Source organism: Temnothorax longispinosus, chromosome 7, assembly GCF_030848805.1.
Source record: "Temnothorax longispinosus isolate EJ_2023e chromosome 7, Tlon_JGU_v1, whole genome shotgun sequence".
NCBI classification, from domain to species: domain Eukaryota; kingdom Metazoa; phylum Arthropoda; class Insecta; order Hymenoptera; family Formicidae; genus Temnothorax; species Temnothorax longispinosus.
Window position 1 is genome coordinate 22,090,711 of NC_092364.1, and position 24,592 is coordinate 22,115,302.

Here is a 24,592-nt window from a genome sequence, read left to right on the forward strand (position 1 = left end):
CGGAGCGGCAAGGCGGCTCTTCAACCTCTACCTACTCAGCCTACTCTTCTCTTCTTCTCTCTTCTCTTATTTTCTCTTTCTCCTTTGCATACCCGTTCGCCAGAGAGCCAGCGTTCAGCGCTCTGCCGTCTTCCTGCAAGAATCTCGCGGTGTGAAGTGTGAAGCCCCGTTTACACGACCCAGAACTATAACAGTACTCTGTCCACATAATTGCAGACGCACGCCGCATCCGTGATGAATTCCTTTTAATATTCGTGCGCTCCTGTATAAAAAATATCCTTCTTCCTCTCATTTCCACGCAACTTTCCCAAAAACCAAATATGCAACGAGCTAACAGCTAATAAATTGTGGAACTTGAACTCATTGGAGTAATCTCTCTAGCTTTAATTTACCAATTATAAAAAGTTTCTCTGTAAAGATATTTCCTTGTAAGAGTACAACGTAATTCAATTAATTCGATTGATTCGCTTTCTCTCGATCGTTTTCATCGATCATTTATAAACAGCGTGGGACAGGCTTAACGACGAGGAAGGACCCAGCTTCGCGGTTACTCCGAGTTTCGAGATGCGAGAAGAGACGGCGATCCGACGCTCGGTGCCGTCAATCTCGGAGGCTAACGCGAATTTCGTTGCCGATCGTCACGATCGCTGAGCGACAATCGATTTCCGTTATCTTCCGGCACGTCAAATCAAACCTGCCTTCCGAAAACCGACCTCGTTGCGTTCGTTGAACTCGTCGATTTATCGCGCGTTCGACGTCGCGACGGACCGATCTTTGACTATCTTCGAAAATTACTGGAGGCTGGAGAAACGAACGGACGCTTTTGTTACGCGATGATTCTGACGCGGAATGTATACCTTGCGTTTCTTCCGCGCGTCGTAATTGACGTTGACGATTTTCCAAACCTCATCTTTGCAGATCGTGAGACTTGGAACATCATGTACGAATTTTTTGCCGATTGCATAAAGTATTAATTATCAGATCTAATTGCTATTCGAGAGGTTACAATATCTGTATTGTACGATTTGTCATATATAAATTGTATCATAATGATTTATCACTGATGTAACGATGATTAATCAACATTGTGTCAATATTTATTAATCCTCGACGCGTAAAAAAGAATTGTATATAAATACTTTATAAACTACCCCCCCCCCCAACAGGTATTCTTTTTAAATTATTGTTTTATTTATTAATTTGATGCTTTTGTCAGCTTTTCCACCGACTACAATGATCGATAAAGAAAAATCAAGTTAGATGGACTACTCTCGTAGCGCCATGACGCTATAAAATATGACGCTATTTATCTCGAAAAATTGTGACCTGAATTATAGTAATCACGCGTTAGAGTAATCTCCCGAATTTAACGGCGGTACTTGAGAGAATCTATAACCAAAAGCTTGAATTCGTTATTTTGCCATCGTCCCGCGCGGAATATTCGCGCGGTAAATAAATGATTCCTCCTCCCGCGTGTGTAAAATTACGCACGCGGAAACTTAATCGCGCGGATTGTTATTAAAAAGAAAGAGAAAGAGGAAACCCTACACTTCCGGCCTATTTCCGCCGTAAGCCGTACGAATCGATACCCTCGTCATTGAGATCACTTCGGTGTTTACGTCGGCGACACACACGCGCGTCATCGTTCACAAACGCGCGGTCGTGTTGTTTCGACGCTTCAATGAATCACGAGTCAGAGACGGGGGAGAGACGAGACACGGCGACGGGGGTAGAGAGAGAGAGAGAGAGAAAAAGGAAGAGGGTGAAAAGGGGAGAAGGGGGAGTGGAGGGTGACAGGCAAATTAGAGAAATGCGCGCTCCGATTTCGCGTTTCTTCTTTTCGTCGGAAGAGACACATTCTTTATTTACATTGCTTCACCGAAACCGCTCTCGCGGCCGAGAGTGCTGCGCAATACCACTCGGAAAGTCCGTCCGTGTCAAATCGGAGATATTCTTTTTGGAGACTGTACCCGCACGCTATTATCTCCTAGCGGTGTTTCAGAAGAAACATAGGCGTCGCCGCGCGGAAGGAGTCTCGCGGGGCTTGAGTCGCTTGGGTGTTTCGGGATACCTTCCATCTCTCGTTCATCCTTCGGCAACCTCCTTCTTCCCCCCCCCCTTCCCCGTAGACGTCCTACTAACGTGCCGTGCGCTACTGTTAGCAGCACGCTCGATCGAAATAAAAAGAGAAGAGAAACAATTAACTTGGACAAAAACACGACAGGCCCCCTTTGTATGCAACGTCCCGCGCTGACTGCGTAAGCGCGAAATTAAATATTATACGTCGCGAGATACATATATACTGACACCTCTATGCTTTTACATAGTCCCTCGTCAGTCCCTTCTCACGTTCTACGGGGTAATATGATTTCAAAAAATAAAACACTAAATAAATCTTTAATCTCAAAAAACGTACCTATACCTTTTATTAATCCATCTATCCTTGAATTCTCGCGTAACGAATAATAAAGATTGCAGAGGAAATCAAATTATACGTTGTGGCACTTATTTCGTATTTAATAATTTTCAAAAGTAGGAATACGCATTTTTTTTTTTAAGAAGATTAATTTCACTAAGAGGTAATTTCTTCGATTAATATCGGTGTATTGCCCGAACTCTCAAAAAAAGAAATATTAAAATATTACGATGTTAATGACGATTTACAGATTTTTCTATTTCAAGAATTTACCCAGTGACATCGATTAGTAATGCATGTGTGTATACGTTTTCTAAATTTTTTAAATTTATATTTATTAGACGCTGTTTTCTTCATTAAAATCAAATTTTATTCCGTTTATTTTAGTAACACGCATTTAATCTCGATTTGAGATATTTAAAATGTGTTTTCAAATGTGTTCTTCTCTCTCTTCTTCCCTTTTTGTATGCAGTAAAAACTGATATTGAAAAGAATATCCGCAAAGTTGTATCTTAAAACTAATCGTACAGACTCGACGTAACAGCAGATTCGAATAACGACAGAATCCCTGTTGCGGATGCAACACAAATTCTCCGAGAAAGAGAGAGAAGAAAGAAAAAGAGAGAGAACCAAATAAATACGGCGCAATTCCACCGTTCGGAGTTTTCCTAGGACGAGTCCCCGGACGGTGACGCCACTGAACGACCGGCCGGTCGGTCGGTCGGCGGACGGTCGCGGTCGGCCCGAGAAGCATCCCTCTCACACTCCCTATACAGAAAGGCTCTCTACCCGCCATGCCGTGCCGTGCTGTGCCGTGCCGCGTTGCGGTACGGTTTGCCGTGCCATCCTCAGCCGAGTAGCGTGGCTAGTTGTTTCTTTTCTTTATTCCTTTGTCGGAAAGTCGGCGGCAAGTCTCGTTTTTAAGAGGCGGCAGAGAGGGCCGGGTGAACGGCGAGCGGAGCGCGGCGAGGGCAGGACGAGAGGCAAAAGGGAAACGGCGCGGCAACCAGCCAGCGGGGGTTGCGAGGGGGATCGGAGGGAGCCAGGATGGTGGCTCGGTGCGGCCTGCCTGGGTAGAAGCAAGAAGGGGACCAAGGGGGAAGAGGAGCCCCGCGCACGAACGCGCGCTCTTCGTCGGTGAGGGGAAATAAAACGCGCGGCTCAAAAACGCGGGTACAGACTAATCTCGAAATAACGCCGGCAGCGGGCACAACTCTCTCCCTTTCTCTCCCTTCCCCTCTCCCCTCCCTCCCTCTCTCTCTCTCTCTCTTTCTCTATCTGTCCGCGGGTGTTGAATTCGAGCCATCTATTAATAATAAACTATTTCCAGATGCGTCTTGTGCCACCATCAGGAACTCAATCGCTGCTCCCTTTCTCCCTTTCTCTCCAGCTTCGCCCAAGCGCTTTGATCTCGCCAGTGATCTCACCTGTGCGTCAGATCGAGCGCCAAAGAAGAACCGAAACCGATTATAACTCGGATTTGCGTTCGATCTCATATTAGTCGCATCAATCAGCGTATTTCTAATCTCTAATCCCTTGGCGAACGAATATAAGTCGAGCTTATTTGTCTCGGACGTATCGGAAATTGAACGCGACGATGTTACTACGTCAATTTCAATTATCCGGCCGCGAAAGGAGGAGAGATAGATAACTGGACGGCGCGTATTCGCGATGTCAGGGTCGCTAATTAGATCCGCAGGAAGATGAAGCTTGTCACGCGAATCGGAGATCGGGACGTCGATCGAATCGACCGTCACGCGCGCGATCGCGTCGATTAGACGGTAAGGCGTCAAAAGGGCGAGGTAAATATTTATCGCAAAGGGGACGATTTGAGGAGAGGGACGGGAAGAGGGCCGCGAGATGCACAGGGGCCCCCGAGCCCCGAGACGCGCTGGACAGGATACGGAGAAGGCCTATAATGCCTATAATACAGTTTTGCCGCGAGCGAGCGCGGAGAGAGAGCGGACTGCGGAGAGCGACTCGTCGCTCACCGCTCGCCGCTCGCCGGCCAACCGGCGCGGCGCGGCGTCGGTCGGTTTTGCTTGTTGGGCTCTCTCGGGCCTCGGCGAAGGTTCGCCGGATGATACCGGGTGGGAAAAGGGAAGAGAGAGAACGCGCGAAGGGTAGGGGACGGAGAGGTCGGAGCGGAGGAACGAACGGACGAACAGACGGACGGACGGTGGAGCCTTGGTCGTGTTACGGCGCGGGGGAAAGGAGGAAGCGGCCGCGGCCGCGGTGCGTTTGATCTCGGCCGCGGGCGCCGACAAAGCGTTCGTCCACTCTCCTACAACGGCGGACCGTCCCTTGGGTGCGCGCGCGAGAGCGGCATCCATGTGTTGGCCGAGGAGAGAGGCGGACGGAGCGAGCAAGCGAGAGCGAGAAAGACGCGAAGCGGAAAGGAGGGAGAAAGAGCGAGCGGGACGGCAAAGGACCGCGCGAAGAACGAGAAGGACGGAACGATCAGAGTGGCTGAGCTGGAAGAGAGAGAGAGAGAGAGAGAGGACGATGAAAAGGAGGAAGATGGAAAGGAAGGGGGGAAGGGGGCATGAGGGATCCGTTCCACGATTCATCGTGCTGTTGCCGCTGTTGCGCTCGCTCTAGCATGGCGCTCCGCCACGCCACTCCCTCGTGCCGGTGGTACCCACACATAATATTCCACGCATACACGCGCGTATACGCGCGCGCATCATCGGGTTTGCTATTAATAAATAATGCTCGCCGTAGTCCGCATTACAACTAAGATTCCTTCCCACACCATCGTCGCGGTTGTTGTCGTCGCAAGGATGTATTCTCGATTTCGAACACTCGACCGCTCGTGAACTCCGCCTTCTCTCCTTCTGTCCCCGGCCGACAACGACGCGACGGACATGCGGTCTGTCACATCGCGGAGGGACGCATTGATGTTCACGGCCTCTCTCTCTCTCTCTCTCTCTCTCTTTCCCCCCCCCCCCTCCCCGTGTGTGTCGGATCTATACATGCGCGCGCGTTTCGTGGGATCGCCACGATGGAGAAACGCGTCAATTATTTCACATCGAGAAAAAGTTGCACCGGAGAAAAGAAGAGACGGGGAGAGAAAGAGAGGGACGAGCTCCCGGGACCAGCGATGATCGTCCGTTGCCCGACGAGAATTCCCTTCTCTCGACAATATTCCTGAATCCATAATAAGATATTGATTTGTCTTTAATAATATAAAAACGACTGTACATTAAATGGTAATGCGATTTTAATGTATTTGCGTACACGTTAAAATCGCATTAGCGTTCTCTGTTCTCTACCCATTTTCTCACATTTAATATCGAAAAAAATCTTCACTTGGAATCTCACAGAGGCAAACTGGTGATTAAAATTTAAATAATAAAATAAGCGATACGTAATTATCAAATCTATCTGAATGCTAAAATGCTGCTTTATTAATGTTGGAACATTTAATACTAATTGATGATCCTTGTCCGTTTAATTACTAGATCGGGCATCGTGCAATTACACGCGGTTTAATTTGTGGGCGCAAAAATAACCGAATTACAAAATCCTCGACGATCGATAACCCGGCGATAGCCGTTCGAATAACGTGTGACACATAAATGATAAGGGGAGGCCTTTGAAGTCCCCGGTTTCCGCGCCCAATAAACCGACAAAAGCAGCCGCCGCGCATTATAAATTACGGCGTTCATTAGGAAGGCTGCAATAGTTGCGCGCGGGTAATAAGAGAGGCATTAAAGTCCGAGAGCCCCCTGTATATATGTATATATACATATGTATACTACGTGGCGCGTATCGGAATGAAAAGAAAAAAAAGAAGAAAAAAGAAGGAAAAAAAGAAAGAAGTGAAAAGTTGGAGAAACGTCGAATTAACGCGAATGATTCAAGCGCGGCTTCCTCGAACTCGAAAGTAATAATCGGCGATAGAGAGAACCCGCGATAGCACGACGAAAAGTCCAAGAGGCCGTTTCTTACGGCGACTGGCGACACAGCGAGGCATATCGTGGTGCCTCGACCGACCACACTCCTCGACGAGAAGTGTTTTCGTTCATTGAGGACCTTGTGTTCGTTTTACTCCGGTCGCGGAACACGACCGTGGTCGATTGGACCGTTGCCCGTTGTAGTCGTTGTAGATTGTAGAAGAGAAAAAATAGAACGCCGCTCCGTGCCGCGCCGCCGAAAAAAAAGCGACCGATATTTGTGGAGGATTTTTCTGAAAGCGATCGCGATAAAAGCGCGGACGGAATAATTGAGCGCTTCAATGCGGAGACGGGATGTCGCCGTGAAATGCGAGCTGCATGATCTATCAATCTTTGGCACGTATGTTAATCGGAGTAAAATATATATGGTTATAGATAGATAAAGAAAAATCTCAGAAGGTTTTGACATTTTTCAAAATGTTAAGTCATTTGTTTAGAATTAGGGTTCATAAATGTATCTTGGATTTCAGGAAAACGATTTTATAACATTGGAGCAATTTAATCTTTGAGACCCCGAGATTTGCTGAACGCTCAAGCAACAAAAATGCGGTCGATCCGTATATGCTTGAGAGTAGTTGAGAGCACGTTTCGTTCTGGTAGTTCCATCTGGTAGTTGCAATCGTTAGTCGATGTTACTAAAGAACGCCGCGCCGCGCGCCGGCATAGTCACATGAGTCAATAATAATTAATTAATAATTTTCTGTTGAGCACGTGTTAAAAAAATAATAAACTCGAAAGTAAATTGCAAGAGATCCATTTCTGCTTTTATGAAACTGGATAATATCCGTAACTTCATTCACTTCTGCTACTGCCTGTTTTTCATACATGAAAAACAAAAATTGAGATAAACGTACAATCCTTCTTCTAAACTCGAGAGTCATTATTTTCTGGTTACTTCTTATACAAATTTTATCAAATTACAAGTAAAGATAGTTTTCTTTATTTATAAAACAATCGCTGAACAAGTTATTAACTTAAAATCCGTGTAGAAAAATTTTGTGATTATAGTTAGCTCGATAAATTTATTAAAAAATATTTGATAAATTATTCCAAATCAATTTTCGCTAAACGGTAAGAAACTAACTTCGATTTTAGAGAAGGAACCTATTTATCTAAACTTTAATCGAATCTATTATACGTCGCTCATCAAAAGTCAGCTAAAATGTTTTAAGAGGACCAACGCTGATGTCCTCATTCAGGAAACTATCAGACGCGACATAGACTTTGCAAGGACATTGAATATATTTTTCTTAAGTATTATACTAGCGAACGTCAATCGTATTTTCGTTGAACTCGCAAACGGTTGCCGGTGCGAGGCGAGGAAACCGTTTGTTTCATTAGATCTGGAAAAAAAGCGCGGCGTACCAGCGCGACATTCATTGACCTTTCATACACGCGCGATGGCAGCGTGGTGATGAACCGTGACATAAATTACAATAATTCCGCGTCGGCCGTCGGCTCACGACTCGCGGCGTCCTGTAATTCGATGCTTAATGATAGCGCGAGCCGCGTCGAGGCGATTCGCGTAATTTTGCGATACCGGTTCCTCAAAACACCAAACCGGTATTACGACGATGAATCGCTGTGAGAAAGAGAGGGAAAGAAAGAGGATCCTAATCGGTTTTAATAGCGCGGAGAATTGTTTCTTGTATATATCACACATATAAATCGCGAATGCGTAGCAGCGTAGTTGCCGACGTCATTCATGGATCAAAATCCCCCGTTTCACGTATAGTATAGTACGTACAGTTGATTGTGTTAATTGAATTCAGTCGGTCACCGGATGAGCAGAGAGGATGAGGTTGCGTGTTATTAAATCGCTATATAAGGAAACGACGCCGTAATATCGGCTCATTAGCCAAGAGCGGTTTTTTCCCCGTTAATCCGTGGCTTTCCGGGTGTTCCTTCGCCGAGCCTGGTGTTAATCCTGTTTGTAAGTGAAGCGAAGCTGCGATCGATCCACGGATTTAGCACACCGTTTTACCGTAATTAAATTGTTTAATTAAAAATATTGCATACTTTTTTTTTACGCGACTCGACGAAAGCTCAACAATGTCTAAAGTTTAGAAAATTTATTAAGTACGATAGAAAATGAAGATACTGTTGGTCGCCGTTGCGTTGCTCGTAGCCATCGAGGGGTGGACTGAAGCTAAACCAGGCTGGGCGGCTTATCCTGGCTTCCAAAATACAAGAGGAAACTTTAATGGCCGTGGTCCACCTTGGGCACAACCACAATCGATGGAAAATCAGAACAATAGATTCACGATCAATTCCGACGTCGAGTGGATATGCCAAAATCCAAGGACGAACGACATAGTAATATGCACTTATAACAATCACGAGCATTCTCAAATCCTTAAACGCAATGTTTCCGCGACGAATCAACTCTTTATGTATTAAAAAAAAACTTGTCAAGTAATTGTGATCATCTACAATGTTTTCGTAGACTTGGAAAAAATTTTCTCATACAAACTTTGATCGGAAAAAAATTAGAGAGCGAAAAGATGGTCGATTGAATTTACATGGCATATATCCAGTTCGGTGGACTTTGATAGATATTTAACGGTATAATAGAGATTGATTTTCGAAGTACTTTAGAATTATTAAAAAAAAAAAAAAATATTCCGATAATATTCATATGGCATTTTACCATAGTAGAATGTAAATCCTATTTAATATGTTTAAAGAACACATTTCACATTTCGTAGATGATTATTGCCCCCGACGACACACGAAATACGCCGCAACCGCCGCAACAGAATCCCGATAGGAGACCGTGGCAATGGCATAACGTTCCACCGGGACACCAACATCATCCACACGGGAATCATTGGACTCACGATCACGCTCACAATCAGCCAATCATCATCATCCAAGAAACTCCGAACACCGATGATAAGACTCAAACGCCACTACCATTTCCAACAACAACGGAAATTCCTAATAATAATGACAAACAAACGCAACCGCCTTATAACGGTGGAGAAGGATCTATCGACATTAGAGTTGGAGCAGAATAATTAAGCAGAGCAATGTGTATTTTTATACTTAATTAAGTCAGTTTAATTAAACAATATATGATTATTTAACTTGTCATTTTGATTTTTCTACAGACAAATATTTTATATAATATGCTATCAACATACTATATGTATAATTTTATATAATTTGTCGAGGTTTCTTCATTAAATGTTAATGGCTAAATAATTGATAAATTGTTAATATTATAAAATAATAAAAATATTAGAAAATTATTAATATTATAAAAATACGACAAAAAGATTAGTACGTAATTAGCTTTAATATATAAGAAGGAATATATATCTTCAATATTATGTATATGTAGCCACATATATTGTAATTCTCAGAATTTTTAAATAAAGATTATAGCACAAATGAGTCATATCACATAAGATTGTGTTCTTAAACATGACTACTGGTCTACTGCTCACCTTGAGTGACTTTGGCTGCGTTTAGCGGAAGAAGCGGCTCAGTTAGCTCGGTAAACGTTCAGTAATTCTTTATTACTAAATTGTAAGTATTGGTTTCTACGCTTACAAGCAGCGAAAAGAATTGAAGGCGAGAATCAAGAACGAATCGTGTATTAAAGATCCGTAGCCCTTGAACGCGGCCGTAGGGACTAGGGAGCGCTCGTGTCCAGCACGGAAATCTAGAGACCGTAATTACCGGTTACTGGTATCCTAGTGGCAACACTGGCAACCCTGAGCGGTTGCATGGCAGTTTGCAGTTTGCAGTACTGGATGCATCTTCTGTTGGAGGTTGGAGTCATGAGTTATTGGAGTTGGATTACTTGACTACTGGATACAGTGGATACTGGAGTGCAGTGCGGAGCAGTGTTCGTCTACCTACAGTACCTACACGCGAAAGCAAAAATATGGCAAGTTCGTCACGGTAAGCTTCGCGAAAAATAAATCTCACTTTCGGCCGTCGATCATCGAAGACGATAACAGTCGTCAGTCGTCACGGGACTCACGAGTCGCACGAGATCGATATCGCGGCTGAAGGTTAAGATTGCGTACAGCTGTACGATATTTTATTTACGGTACGAGGCACGCTTCTCACAGAAGTCAACGTAAGAATAAATAATCGCGACAAGGCCGAGTTGCGATACAAACTTTAATACTCAAATTGAAATTTAATTTGCACGATCGTAAAGCTACGTTATACTTGGACATATTAAACGTTCGCGACTTGGGTCTATATTTATAGTTCGTTCTTATTTCAAGACCGTCTTAAGTAACATCTTGAAATGTTAATACGACTTTGGGATTGATTTGTAACATGTTAAGATTGTATTTAAGACGAAAGTCCGACTACGAATACCGCTCTTGGAGATAAAACTAGGACGAAGAACTTATTTATCAATTGGCACATTGATAGAAACATGCGATAGATTTATTTGTATAAATGATCTATTTAGATATGTCAAAAATACGAGATATTCGCAAACGAGGAACGTTTATTCCTGAAATCCTTTTTTTACAGGAATTCTACAAACAAGGTTTGTTGTTACGCACATCCAGATGCTCCACTTATAGAAGATTATAGGGCAGGGGATCAGATTTGCTCGGAATGTGGATTGGTTGTGGGAGATAGGTAAAAGAGCCGTAGATACAAGCGTAAAGCTGGCTGGGATAAATTTGACATTTATATGTTTCTTGTATTACAGAGTGATAGACGTAGGTTCAGAATGGAGGACATTTAGCAATGAGAAATCGGGAATAGATCCATCGCGCGTGGGCGGTCCAGAGAATCCACTTCTCAACGGTGCAGACTTGTCTACAATGATTGGACCGGGAACGGGCGCTGCGTCTTTCGATGGCTTCGGTACCGCCAAGTATCAAAATCGACGTACAGTTAGTATTCAGTTTCTTTTTCTTATTATTATACATGACAAAAGTTGCCAAACGGAGATTATGTTGCTTTCAGATGAGCAGTTCTGACAGAGCTCTGCTCAATGCGTTTCGCGAGATCAATAATATGGCAGATCGTATCAATTTACCGAAAACTATTGTGGACAGAGCCAACACATTGTTCAAGCAAGTGCACGATGGCAAAAACCTGAAGGGACGCTCAAACGACGCGATTGCTTCCGCGTGTTTGTACATTGCTTGTCGGCAGGAAGGTGTGCCGCGGACATTCAAGGAAATTTGCGCCGTCAGCAAGATAAGCAAGAAAGAAATCGGCCGATGCTTCAAGTTGATTCTCAAAGCTCTCGAAACCAGCGTGGATCTCATCACCACGGGTGACTTTATGTCCAGATTCTGTTCCAATCTCGGCCTTCCCAACATGGTACAGAGAGCCGCTACGCATATTGCTAGGAAAGCAGTGGAGATTGACATTGTACCTGGGAGATCGCCCATCTCTGTTGCAGCTGCGGCAATTTATATGGCTTCACAGGTACGTGGAACTATAGTGCGACACTGCATTTTGCAATTAAGCGGGCACTACTTTATTTTCGTGCATTTTTATTCTACACAGGCATCGGATGACAAGAGATCGCAGAAAGAAATCGGCGATATCGCCGGTGTTGCAGATGTTACAATCCGACAGTCGTATAAATTGATGTATCCGCATGCGACTAAGCTCTTCCCGGAAGATTTCAGATTTGCCACGCCCATTGATCAGTTACCACAGATGTAAACGAAATACATTTGAACGTTCTAAAGGAATACTTATTTTCCATCACAAGCGCAACCGATTGTGTGTCACTTAATAATTTTTTTTAACAGGGTACATTCCTAAATAATTTATACAATTCACTATTCTTTATTTTATCGCAGATAGTAGCGTATTAATATTTTTTTCTTTTCTCTTCAATTTTATTCAGGCTATGTTTTTCAAAGACGCATTGGTGCTTAGATGGAATATATTTAACGTTCAGATTCTGCTTTATCTTACATATTCTGCGGTATGAAACGTGTCTCGTGTAATCTATACTTCTTTTACTTTGGCTTTCTGCACGTTTCTTCTATTTATAAATGTATAATATAGCACGAAAAGAAGTCCATTCATTACTGCGCTGTTATAGTAGATAAGACAACTATTTTTCCATCTGCACTATTAGAAAATAAATTCTCATAAGGTGGCCTCACATCATGTGAAATACATGCGTAAGATATGCATATATGTATAAGTAGATAGTTGATATAATAATTATTGATATATTATTAATCCTAGTTATATATTAATTATATAATTATTATACAATTTTCTATAAATTGTACTACAATTTTTTATGTATATATAATTGATATATACACGTAATTATATAATTAATATTTTTAAGGTATATATTAACATACAAGTTTAGAATAGACGTCTTAAGAGATATATAAAAGATGGAACAGAACAGGAAACTATGTATATATGTGTACTTCTGCGTGATAATATGTTAAATTCTGTTTTCTACAAAGACCTTATATTCGCTTGATAGGATTGGCCATTAATTTTCTTTTGACATATACACTTTTGACATATATGAAATTTGTTTTGACATATACGCTTTTGACATATATAAAATTTCTTTTCGCATATGCAATAACCCGTTTTATTGCAACTGAGAACTGAGGTATTGTACAATAAGGATATTGTATAAAATTTATTCTGTGATAATTAAAAAGTGAAAAGAAAATAACATTACCGCAAGTGTCTGTAATTTGACAATTTATGTCCAATGCGTACGACATTTTTAAACACATAAAAATGTACCAGCTGATTATACGCCGCATTACGTGTTAATCCCCCATGTTCTTAAGACAGTAATAAAATTCGTAATTGTCCATTGGCTTCCAAGATATTTATTATTTTCTACCGATAAGCGATTTCAATAAAACCATTTCTGGCAAGTGGCATCTCTATTACTCCTGCAACGTGCATTTCGTTCTGACTGACGGAGGTCTTTATTATGGAAATGCTTTACAATGTATCTTGCAAATGTATTCCAAGTGCGCCGATAGTAACGCAAGTACGCATAACGCGTCTCCTTGACACACGAACTGTATTTATTAGCTGCGGAAAGCCAGAGGTGTGTATGTAAAGTGCATCTGAAAAAAAATAGGTCTTCACTTTTCGTGCTTTGATTGTCTCCTCTTTTTTTTCCTCTTAATAAGAACCTGAACCTGAACGTACAATTCGATTTTGAAGCACGACTGAAGTAATAGATTTACGGGCAATTTCCTCTACTGAGATTTCGCTCGGGAAATCCATTCCGGTTATTAGAAAAATTATTATAAAAATTCTTTTGCGCGCTCTGTCCTCCACTCTGACTCTCACGTAGTCACGTGTCAAGTGTCAAGTGGCTAACGTGTTAAAGGGCGGGCGGCGTGAGGGGAGAATTTCAGTTTAGAAGAAAACAGCTGACTTGGAGTGGAGACAAACTTAGGATAGAGAAGCTGTGTTTCGTATATAGTAAATTATATAATATATAATTGAATTATGAATTATATGAATTATATATTATATACTATACAGTTCACTGCTCGTATACAATAACTTAACCTGACACGACGTGTTAAGTTGTAATACAAAATCGTCTCATCTTTATATTCGAAACACATTAGAAATCTTGCAATTTAAGGGGACCGGTACGATTTTTCGTCGTACTTTTCTCATTTATATGCGTACATTTATGTCGACAAGAGAAAAGAGAGTTAAAATTGAGTAGGGTTAACCTTAATCTCAGAATACAGATTGCTTTTATTTTGTAGCTACTTGTTGTAAGATGAATATGACGCCTCCTGTCAAACCACCTCGAGGGATTAAGCCGACGAAAGAAACGGTAAGTAAATCTCATGGTTGTGTTAAAAAGTTCTTTTAATTTTAATTCCATTGGAACGAGGCAATTGTCGAATGAATTGTCACGTGTCTCGTATGCCTTTCATAGAGCGGTTTGCTGATCTCGGTGATCCGCGCTTTATCAGCAAGCGAAACGAACGAGCAACGCGAGATTGAGAAAGCCAAGTTGGAAAAGGAGTACAAACGAAGCGATCAACGACTGGAGGAATTGGTTTCGTCGCACGATCAGGATCTCATGGAAGTTATGCAAGTAAATATGGACATGCATCATGCATATTTGAATTGAGCAAGAACTCGGATATTTATTGTTGCGAGCTTTGTATCCTATCCACGTATTATTTTATAGATATTTAGTGCGCTGTCTGAGAAAGTTACGTCGTCGCGAGAGAAGATTCATGCGGTGAAGGAGAATCTGAATGCCTGCAAACAATTGCTGAGATGTAAGCGAGAGGAGTTACTGAATTTGTGGCTGGAAGGAATAGAACACAAACAAGTCTTATATCTTCTAAAAGATGTGTAAGATGTATTTGTACATATATTTCAGATTTCTAAAAATAATGCTTCTCTTTTCAAGGGTCGATTAAATATAAACCTAAATTAATTTCAGATCGTCGGATTCCTGTGGACGTATGATATCCTTAACAGAGCCTGAGTTATTACCATTATCCAATACGTCGCACGATACTTCAACAGATCAGTAGTCAGAAATCTCTCATCTCATTATTCTGTATATAAAAATATCTACGGTATTATATAAGATAATAAATAGAAATTATAAATTTGTAGTTTCAGAGTTTGTAACATTAAATAAATTAGAATTATAATCAAGTTATGTGATAGTCTCTAAGTTAAACTGTACAATAAGTTTCTATGTTGTGTAAATAAAAATTCAAGAAATTTTTATCTACATTATCATCGTTTGAGTTCCATATAAATCTAAAATTCTACAAGTTTTCATAATAAATCGTAATTCTTGAAATTTTAAGTAATATTACTTTTTATATGACTATATACTTAAAAGATGTAATTTTGTATCAGAGTAATGCATATTTTATTATATTTTTAATAAAAATTACAAAATATACATGTAACCAACAGTCATAATGCATGAGTATTCATGAAATAATGGACGCGTTCAGCAGGGCTGCGTTCGAGAACCACGCTCCACCATGGATACGACTCCGCAAGCCGCAATTAAATCCACAGTGGGTGCAACTTCACATGTGAAGCATCCAATCCAAGTTTGAAGTATCAATGCCATGGAAAGGTGGCGCTCTGGTGCTCTGGCGCTTCTGCTACTTCCGTAATTCCGTCAATTCCGTGTCAGCACTGTCAGCAGTGTCAGCTGATGACATATGCCACGAATGTCCGAAGGGCGATCGCGGATATATTGTATGATTCCGACCGAATTCCGACCATTCCGATTTCTTCCGTGTTCATGAGCGGTGTACATACCCGGTTCAACACGCGGCTCCTTTCGATAAGCCGTTTTTTAATTATTTTATTTTCTTTACACGCGCGCGTCCGGTGTTTACTGCCCATCATTTTAGACGAAAATACGCGTGATTAATATAGACACGCGATATTCAACAAGTTTAATTAATTTAGTCAAAATGAGCAGCCAAAAGACAGTACCGAACGGTGTAAAATTCCTCATTGGTGGGACTTCTGGGTTTGTGTCCTTTTTTTTTTACATTTATTTTAGACATGTGACATCTGTGAATGTATAGTCTTGAGACGACAATCTTAGATGACAAGTGTATACATTGTTTTCTAATAATTATCGGAGGATTTCGCAATCACTAAAAGTTGAGGTTCGAAGGTCGAAATTAAATTTTATCAGAATCACTTGTAAATTACATAACTGACGCTACTATTTAAGTAACTAGAAGCAGAGGAAAAAAGTAAATTTTAATTTTTCACGATGATGCAATATGTATGTGTATATCTATATACCTTATTCGCATACTATAAATAGAGTTGTAACCCTGGATAAACTAATATAGCTCTTCTAATATCGATAGCGCCATAAAAAATTCATTTTCTAATTTTTTTTATTTACACATACAATATAATATTTATATATTTTTAAAATGAATTACTTTATTTAATTCCTAAAAAATAAAAAATTTAATTTAATTTTTTTTGCTTACATTTACACACAAAAAATGAAATTTTATCAAAATATACTTATATTCTGATTGATATATGTTATCATGAAATTTAATTGTGTATATTAGAGAGTATATTTTCTCCCAGGAGATAGTATATAAAGGATATAATATGTGTGTGTTTAATTACAGCATGGCAGCAACATGTTTTGTACAACCATTGGATTTAATAAAGAATCGTATGCAGTTAAGCGGCACAAAAACGTCGACGTTAAGCGTTACCTCGGGCATTCTGAAAAATGAAGGTGTTTTGGCATTATACTCCGGCTTATCCGCTGGTTTAATGCGACAGGCCACTTATACTACTACTAGACTTGGTATATATACTTGGCTTATGGAAGTTTCTTCGTAAGTTAACTTTATGTGTGGTCCAGATTGATTAAATTATTCTTATAAAAAAAAAGTGAATATCAAAGTGAATTTTAAAAATACGCTTGTCTTATTTAGAAAAGACAACGAGCAGCCAAGTTTTGTTGTAAAAGCACTACTTGGTATGGTAGCTGGGTGTGTCGGAGCATTTGTAGGTACACCAGCGGAAGTAGCTTTAATTAGGATGACTGCGGATGGAAGATCACCTATTGGTAAATTTGTATTTTTTTTCCACGTGATAGGGATTATTACTTTAGTGTACATTATCAGTTTAGTATACATATCCATGTACATAGTGTGGAATTTAAACATTTTATATGCTTCAAATACAGCTGAGAGGCGTAATTACAAAAACGTATTTGATGCGTTATTCCGTATAATTAGAGAGGAAGGTCTCTTTACGTTATGGCGTGGCGCCATTCCCACTATGGGACGAGCTATGGTTGTAAACGCAGCACAGTTGGCATCGTACTCTCAAGCCAAACAAACATTGCTAGACACAGGTTTGTAGAAAGATTTGTATCGTTCTTAGACTGTACAATTATACGTATAAATATTGTTATTTACATTTGTTGTATTTTTTTCTTTTAAAATAGGATATTTTGAGGAAAATATTTTATTACACTTTGCAAGCTCTATGATTTCTGGTTTAGTCACCACTGCTGCCTCCATGCCTGTAGATATAGCTAAAACAAGGTATTATAGGATAAATTTAGTTTTATTTAAAATTCAATTAACATTTTTAATTTAGGATTCAGATTACTATAACGATTCTCCTTTCAGAATCCAAAACATGAAAACGATAAACGGCAAACCAGAGTTTACAGGCGCAATTGATGTTCTGACCAAGGTTGTGAGAAACGAAGGATTGTTTGCATTGTGGAAAGGATTCTTCCCATACTATGCACGTCTAGGGCCTCATACAGTCCTGACATTCATTTTCCTCGAACAAATGACCGCTGCTTATAAAACACACTTGGCATAGTTGTAACTGTGTGCGCTTGCGGAGAGTTGTTATTAATGGTTTAAATTAAGATTCAGACAGAGTCTTTGTTTTCTCTTTGCTTTATCATGTCATTGTGTCTTCAGAAACATTATTTTTGTAATAAACTCATTTTGTAATATATATTTACTGTTAGATATTACGCACATAATTTGCAATATCATTTTATATAAAACTTATATAAAATTCACAATTTATAATAAAGATTATTTAGAGCAGCTTTTATGAAATTGATCACGTATAAAATTTTTAATTTTTCTGAAAATTTATCCTCATTTTCTAATTGAAGAACGATACAAAGATAAATTTCCATTTCAATGTAAGTATAGTTTATGCATTTTTAATTTCCTGCCATACAATTTAATATATGTGCAATATAAAGATATATTAAGATTATATTTTGCTATTATTTTGTAGAGAGAGAAAGATATATATTCCATGAATATGTGTACACGCGAACGCAGAGCTCGTCTGGTACGAACTCTAGTCTTTAATGTATAGGTATGCCGCTTAGTTCAGCTTTTTGATCATTGTTATTCCCAATGTTATTTAGTATAAGATTTGTCTTATAAGTACACTTTAGATAATACATCTTGTATAATGAGGTGCCATTATTGTTACTAGGTATGAAAGTTGAACAGGTGTATCGAAGTAATGTGAATGTATTAAAATATTAATACAAAAAAATGTGTTAATATTGTACATTTATTGAAATAACAAAGATTTAGTAATAAAAACCTATTTTGAGTGCCAGTGTCATCTATACTACATTTTATTTACACGTGAGGATATAACAGACGTTGAAAAATATTTTATCAACAAATCTATAAGAATAAAAAAAAGACAATAATAATTATTACTATACAATTAAAGAATTATTAATAATATCATTGTCAATAATAGTAAGACAACTCTAAAACTACGTTTCTTACGTAATTATGTTATACTTTTCAATCGGTGCGAGAAGTACGTTTCCGCACGTGTATTATATTACGTTGTAAATTTTTGCAACAAAAATTGTTGGCAAAACGAAATATATGGTCAGATCGTCACATGCAACAAGTGTCTGTCATGAAACCGAGAATGGAGCTCAGGGACGTTTCGATTAAACTTAATTCGCATATAGAACACGGTGCGAGCGTGACGGATGTCCAAATATTGATTTTGTACATTGAAAAACGCCCCGGGGATAATCTTTATATAAATCTCTCGTCGTGGGAGCCGGAGCCGGAGCCGCGCGAGGCAGATGACGGAAAATAAAAATGTGCCTTGGACCTTGGACACGTGTAAACACTTTTGGCGGCAAAAAATAGACTCGTTCATTTATTGTTCATGCCGCACAAATATCCACAAGTGCAATCCACTGGTTACCGTTATGTAAGCCACAAATAGATATTCAACGTGATACAATAAAATACGGTCTATTTAAATCTTGAAGTGGACTTATGCGATGCTGTTTTCTATATTTGAGGTTATAAATGCTATGTCAACGTGATGTCGATATTTACATGTTTACGTCAATCAAATAATTAGAGCTAAAAATGTGAAATTAAGTGTCAAATTGTTATATATTAATCTCGCCCGGCAGGAAAAAAAATGTAACATGCTAATTAAAGTTTTAAGAAATTAAATTCTGAGGAAATTATAATTTTACACAATTAAATCATTCTTTATTAATTCTTCTTGTTCCAGGATGCATTGCATGATAATTATCAATTGCGAAATTTCCACTTGGCCGAATTAATATAATTATGTCAAAGAAAAAAAAAGATCGGGCTTGGGCAGACAATGGCTTTGAAGAGTGGGTGAGTATATAATTAATATTTATTATTATCTTCATCTATTTACTCTTTGCATCATTTTTTAACATCTTGTCAGGGTGGTTATATGCCTGCGAAGAAAGCCAAGCTGGAGGAACAGTTCCGTGACACAGCCAGCAAAGAATTTAAAGAATCATCGAAACTGTTTGAAGGGATTGCGATATTTGTTAACGGTTATACAGATCCAACGTCGGATGAGCTCAGACGTCTAATGATGATGCATGGAGGAATATATCATCATTATATGCGTCCTAAAATCACGACTCACATTATAGCGTCTAATCTGCCGTATTCCAAGATAATGTTATACAGAAAGAGCCAAAATCCAATTCCCATTTGTAAACCGCAGTGGATCGTCGATAGCATAGCAGCCGGAAAGATCCTGAATTTCCAGAATTATTTACTTTATTCTAATAACACCAATGTGCAGCCTCAGTTGGCGTATAAATTAAATAAGGATAAAGATAATGCTAGCTCAGTCACGCATAATAAACAGGATATTGAGAAGCCTGAAGCTTCAGCGAGTACCGACATAAATAAGGGAAATTCATCGAAACACGATGCCTTTAATAATGCATTGAAGCAAGACGCAAGTCACTTTGGTCAATCTTCGAATACAAAACCAAGCGCGCAATGTACAAAAGATGCTGAATTTCTGTCGACGTTTTACAGTAACTCGAGATTGCATTATATTTCTACCATGGGAACTATGTTTAAGGATTACGTGAATGAGTTGAGGGACAAAAGTGACGTAGCATTTCCCGGCCTTGAGCGTTTAATAAGATTAAACAGTATCAAGAAGGCCACAACGTCGGCTGATTGCGAATCAGATTCTGAAGATGAGACAATTTGTTTTACAGATAAAATTACAAGTAAATCAAACCACAAGCAAGAACCTGTTGTAATGCACATTGATATGGATTGCTTTTTCGTATCCGTGGGGATCAGAAATAGACCGGAATTGCAAGGCGTACCGGTAGCGGTAACGCACGCAAAAGGCAACACGTTTTCGGCGAATCACGATGGCAAGGAGGAGTTTGGATCGATGTCAGAAGTAGCTTCGTGCTCGTACGCTGCGAGAAAGGCTGGCGTGAAGAATGGCATGTTTCTGGGAGAGGCGTTAAAACTGTGTCCAGATTTAAAGACAATTCAGTACGATTTCGAGGGTTACAAGGAAGTTTCGTACGTATTGTACGACACTGTGGCATCCTACACTTTAGATATCGAAGCAGTAAGCTGCGACGAAATGTATGTTGATTGCACGAAAATTCTTGAGGCATCTGGACTCTCGCCGTTGGACTTTGCTACTATAATTAGGAACGAGATTAAGCAGAAAACAGATTGCCCGGTATCCACAGGATTCGGTAATAATAAGTTGCAGGCGAGATTGGCAACGCGAAAAGCTAAACCCGATAATCAATTCTATCTCAGCGCTCAAAATGCAGAGACATATATTCAAACTTTTAATATAAGAGATTTACCAGGTACATTTGAATGATCAATAGTTTATATTATTTTGCAAAAACAAAATATTTAAAGAAACACCTTAAGCAAATATATTGGATTTGTATTCTATAATAAGTAGAAATACTTAGATTTGATTCTTTTTCTCATTTAATCATTTTATTACCTTTATTAGGATTAATTTAATTCTCCTATTTTTTCGTCTGTCTTTAGGAGTTGGCGGAACAACAACATACAAGTTACATAAAATGAATGTGCATACATGCGAAGATTTGCAGAAGATATCGTTGGGGGTTTTACAAAAAGAATTCGGCAAAAAGACGGGAGAGCAATTGTACAAGATGTGCCGTGGGTTAGACGACACAAAGCTGAATCTGGAATATGTTAGAAAATCTGTATCGGCTGAAGTTAATTATGGCATAAGATTCCAGAATAATGGCGATGCTGTTGATTTTTTGAGCGAATTATCTGTAGAGGTGTGCAATCGATTGACAGCGGCTCGTGCAAAGGGTAGATGCATCACGCTGAAATTAATGGTCAGAGCCGAGGAGGCACCGAAGGAAACCCCGAAGTTCATGGGTCACGGTCTTTGCAATTATATAACGAAATCGAAAAATCTTATAGCGGCTGTTGACGACATCAATATCATTAGAAAGTGAGTTTACTATTAATCTGTTAATCTTGTATATTTTATGCTTTCTTGAAATATATATTTCGTGAAATTAAGTACATGTTTTACGTGATCTAGGGAAGTTATAAATATTTGGAATCAGCTGCATTTAATACCTGAAGATATGAGAGGAATAGGAATACAAATATCCAGGCTAGAAATATGCAGGACTAAGCAAGCTAAAAGCAGCTTAATCAATTTCTTTAATAAAACGAAAAAATTACAACAAACGTGTGAGGAAATGTTGGGAGATGACAAAGAAGATCATTGCGTCTCGAATTTTAATAAGAAATCTAAACCGGATTGTTCTGAAGTGCCTTTAACTACAGAATCAGTAGCAACGAGAAAAATTTGTGATACAGAAATGAGTAATTTGCCGCCGAAAACGGTCAAAGCCTCTGAATCGACCGGTGTAACAATTCCAGTCGATGTTCAAGTCGAATCGTCATTTGCAGCTAAATCAAAAAATAAAAAGTTACACAATCCTAAGGTAAATGAAAATATTATAAAAGTAAAGGATTTACTTGAAAAATCCAATAAGAAAACAATCCAGAGGCAAACGTCTCAAGAGAATTTCTTTAGACAAGTGAAACCAAATAGCGGAAGGTCATCAAAATATGAGATGCCGCGAATACAGGATATCGATATGTCCGTATTAATCGAATTACCTGCCGATATAAGAAACGAGATAATTGACGAATACAAAAAAAACAAACAATCTCAAGCTGCAGCAAATACCACCAGTACGGTTGATCCGGTAAATCAAGTTGAGCGTGACGAGGAAAGTTCAAATGTACATAATTGTTCGCAAGTTGATCCGATCGTTTTATCAGCTTTAATGAAAAGCGATTTGCATCCCGATGTACAACGCGATGTGCAGATATATTGTGATATGAAAAGAGAAGCGAATAGAGTGAATTTCAAAGAAACAAGTGAAAAGAGCGATAGTGAGAGATTACAAGAAGCGGGTGCTTCTTCAAAGATCGGTGATAATAAAGAGAACGCAATAGTTATTGTAAATAGCACTTGTATAAATGAAGCCGAATCACAAGAGAACGCAATGCATGGGGGAGACCAATTTTATGAAAAGGACAATACTGTCGGAGCTAAATCAACCTCGTGTCAAGTCAATCATGTTGAGATTTCACACAATAATGTTACGGTGGATAAAGCCGATACCTTTATTTTACAGAATTTAAGTATTTTACATAACAATGAGAACGTAGATAAACATCAGGAAATGTTAATTAATCTTGTGAATCATCTCTTCACCCTTCCATTACAACAGGTACCACATAATTATTTTAAAGACAAATTAAATAGGAACTGAGTTCTAGCTTTCTTCTATTTTTTGAGATCTAGTGCAAGTAACCGCAATTCCAATCAATATTAAACATTTGTATAAAATTATTTCGTAACAAGTAATACGAATTGTTTACCTGTTATTGCCGTAATATTGACGTATCAGATGATACAGATGCATCAGAGATATCTATTTTTCTCCTATCTATTTTTTTCCTGTATATTTACCAGATTTTGCATTTTACAAAAGATGGTGAATTCTACACTTCAAAATGTTTTTTTTTTATCTGTGAATATTTAATGCATTGGTGTTCAGATCCCTCGATCTGTATAGAATTAGCAGTTGTAAAATATATTTAGTATGTAAATGTCATGAACGTGACAATTATGCCGAATATTAAATGGTAACTGTGACATTGGCACAGTAACGAGTAAAATTATGGAAGATTCAAGTCTAACAAAAAAGTGTGTCAGTAATATCCCATGACAATCATTAGCTTATCACAGTACGTTACGCGGTGCAATTTTATTTCGGTATTTTCAGTTTTAGATTTACCCTTATTGTACATTCGGAAATGACAACTTTGAAAACTTAATTCTAGTTTAGAAACACAAACATGACTATGGATTATTACTTTATATGTGAATATCGAAATAAATACTAATAAAAAACATTCAACTCTTGTATTATATTAAATAATTAAAGAAAACGACAAAAAAAACGGAAATTTGAATATTTAGCAGATTTTTGAAAACTTTCTATTGCCACCAATATTCATGCATACAGTGCAAGATTTTATCCAATCTTGATCATAAAATCAAACAAAATCCTCTTCTTCGGTAAATATAGTTTTGAATGAAGAATCGTGTCACCTTTTCCTCTTTTCGCTTATCCTTTTCCTTTATATAATTTTATCAAGTAATATATTCGGATTACTGTTTGAAAAATTACGTATATTATGTAAAGATGATATTTTTTTGGTTTCAACCGAACTAAATGTAATATTTTCATAGGTAAAACTGCAAATACAAACATGGGTTACTAAATCTAATGTTGTGAATGAAGTAGACTTTTTGTCACTAGCGACGTTTCTTAGCATGCTTCCAGAAAAGAAACGCATCGAAGATTTACATATCTTGTTGAAAACCATGTATAGGTAATCTATCTTTGAAGTATTTCTGTTATTATAATAGACGTTTTTTTCATTTCGTAACAAATGGATAATAAATAATACAACGCTGCAGATTTTAAGGAACAGATATCGCTTTACTCGGTCATGATCGATAAATAAAAATATTCGGCATATGATACATTAAACGTACTTATATGTCTATCTGTTTTTTTAGATGTACAACGAAAACTGGGAACTGCATTTGGCATAGAACATATAGAAGAACCGTGAAACATGTTCAACGTTACATGCAGATCGAGTACAACAACAATCTAATGGTACCGCTGATCAGATGTAATGATCCGAGATGTAATAACGATAATTGAATTCTCGTAAATTTAATAAATTAAATTTCTACTAATGAGTGTGTAATATAAGAAATCTATTTACAAGCAAATGTGATATCTTTAATTTCAATCGAACGCAAA

At 38.8% G+C, this 24,592-nt stretch overlaps 5 protein-coding genes across 11 annotated transcripts; all 5 read left to right on the forward strand.

The window, feature by feature from the left end:
* Positions 1-8,134: 8,134 nt before the first annotated feature.
* LOC139816260 (uncharacterized) lies at positions 8,135-9,464 on the forward strand. 4 transcript variants are annotated; one of them, XM_071783672.1, is made up of 3 exons: positions 8,135-8,360; positions 8,438-8,691; positions 9,084-9,464. In XM_071783672.1, the coding sequence occupies exons 2-3, from the start codon at positions 8,467-8,469 to the stop codon at positions 9,393-9,395; spliced, it is 537 nt and encodes a 178-aa protein (XP_071639773.1). In that variant the 5' UTR covers positions 8,135-8,360; positions 8,438-8,466; the 3' UTR covers positions 9,396-9,464. The 4 variants fall into 4 exon arrangements, with proteins under 4 accessions (XP_071639773.1, XP_071639772.1, XP_071639774.1 ...); XM_071783671.1 differs by having other exon boundaries at positions 8,443-8,691; XM_071783673.1 differs by having other exon boundaries at positions 8,135-8,308; positions 8,456-8,691.
* A 654-nt stretch (positions 9,465-10,118) lies between these two features.
* Tfiib (transcription factor IIB) lies at positions 10,119-13,178 on the forward strand. Its single transcript, XM_071783658.1, has 5 exons — positions 10,119-10,287; positions 10,882-10,992; positions 11,066-11,252; positions 11,326-11,796; positions 11,878-13,178. Exons 1-5 carry the CDS (start codon positions 10,271-10,273, stop codon positions 12,037-12,039), a joined length of 948 nt encoding a protein of 315 aa, XP_071639759.1. The 5' UTR covers positions 10,119-10,270; the 3' UTR covers positions 12,040-13,178.
* A 515-nt stretch (positions 13,179-13,693) lies between these two features.
* Positions 13,694-15,100, forward strand: Sec8 (Secretory 8). 2 transcript variants are annotated; one of them, XM_071783675.1, is made up of 5 exons: positions 13,694-13,806; positions 14,106-14,176; positions 14,282-14,443; positions 14,540-14,709; positions 14,801-15,100. In XM_071783675.1, exons 2-5 carry the CDS (start codon positions 14,120-14,122, stop codon positions 14,892-14,894), a joined length of 483 nt encoding a protein of 160 aa, XP_071639776.1. In that variant the 5' UTR covers positions 13,694-13,806; positions 14,106-14,119; the 3' UTR covers positions 14,895-15,100. The 2 variants fall into 2 exon arrangements, with proteins under 2 accessions (XP_071639776.1, XP_071639775.1); XM_071783674.1 differs by having other exon boundaries at positions 13,749-13,982.
* Positions 15,101-15,493: 393 nt separating this feature from the next.
* On the forward strand, positions 15,494-18,489 carry LOC139816252 (mitochondrial 2-oxoglutarate/malate carrier protein). 2 transcript variants are annotated; one of them, XM_071783660.1, is made up of 6 exons: positions 15,494-15,865; positions 16,497-16,712; positions 16,812-16,945; positions 17,066-17,236; positions 17,330-17,429; positions 17,517-18,489. In XM_071783660.1, the coding sequence occupies exons 1-6, from the start codon at positions 15,807-15,809 to the stop codon at positions 17,716-17,718; spliced, it is 882 nt and encodes a 293-aa protein (XP_071639761.1). In that variant the 5' UTR covers positions 15,494-15,806; the 3' UTR covers positions 17,719-18,489. The 2 variants fall into 2 exon arrangements, with proteins under 2 accessions (XP_071639761.1, XP_071639762.1); XM_071783661.1 differs by lacking the exon at positions 15,494-15,865 and adding an exon at positions 15,983-16,007.
* A 193-nt stretch (positions 18,490-18,682) lies between these two features.
* Positions 18,683-24,525, forward strand: Rev1 (Rev1 DNA directed polymerase). 2 transcript variants are annotated; one of them, XM_071783630.1, is made up of 7 exons: positions 18,689-19,113; positions 19,429-19,541; positions 19,615-21,040; positions 21,234-21,675; positions 21,769-22,978; positions 24,007-24,149; positions 24,340-24,525. In XM_071783630.1, exons 2-7 carry the CDS (start codon positions 19,488-19,490, stop codon positions 24,488-24,490), a joined length of 3,426 nt encoding a protein of 1,141 aa, XP_071639731.1. In that variant the 5' UTR covers positions 18,689-19,113; positions 19,429-19,487; the 3' UTR covers positions 24,491-24,525. The 2 variants fall into 2 exon arrangements, with proteins under 2 accessions (XP_071639732.1, XP_071639731.1); XM_071783631.1 differs by lacking the exons at positions 24,007-24,149; positions 24,340-24,525 and having other exon boundaries at positions 18,683-19,334; positions 21,769-23,860.
* The last annotated feature ends 67 nt before the right edge of the window (positions 24,526-24,592 follow it).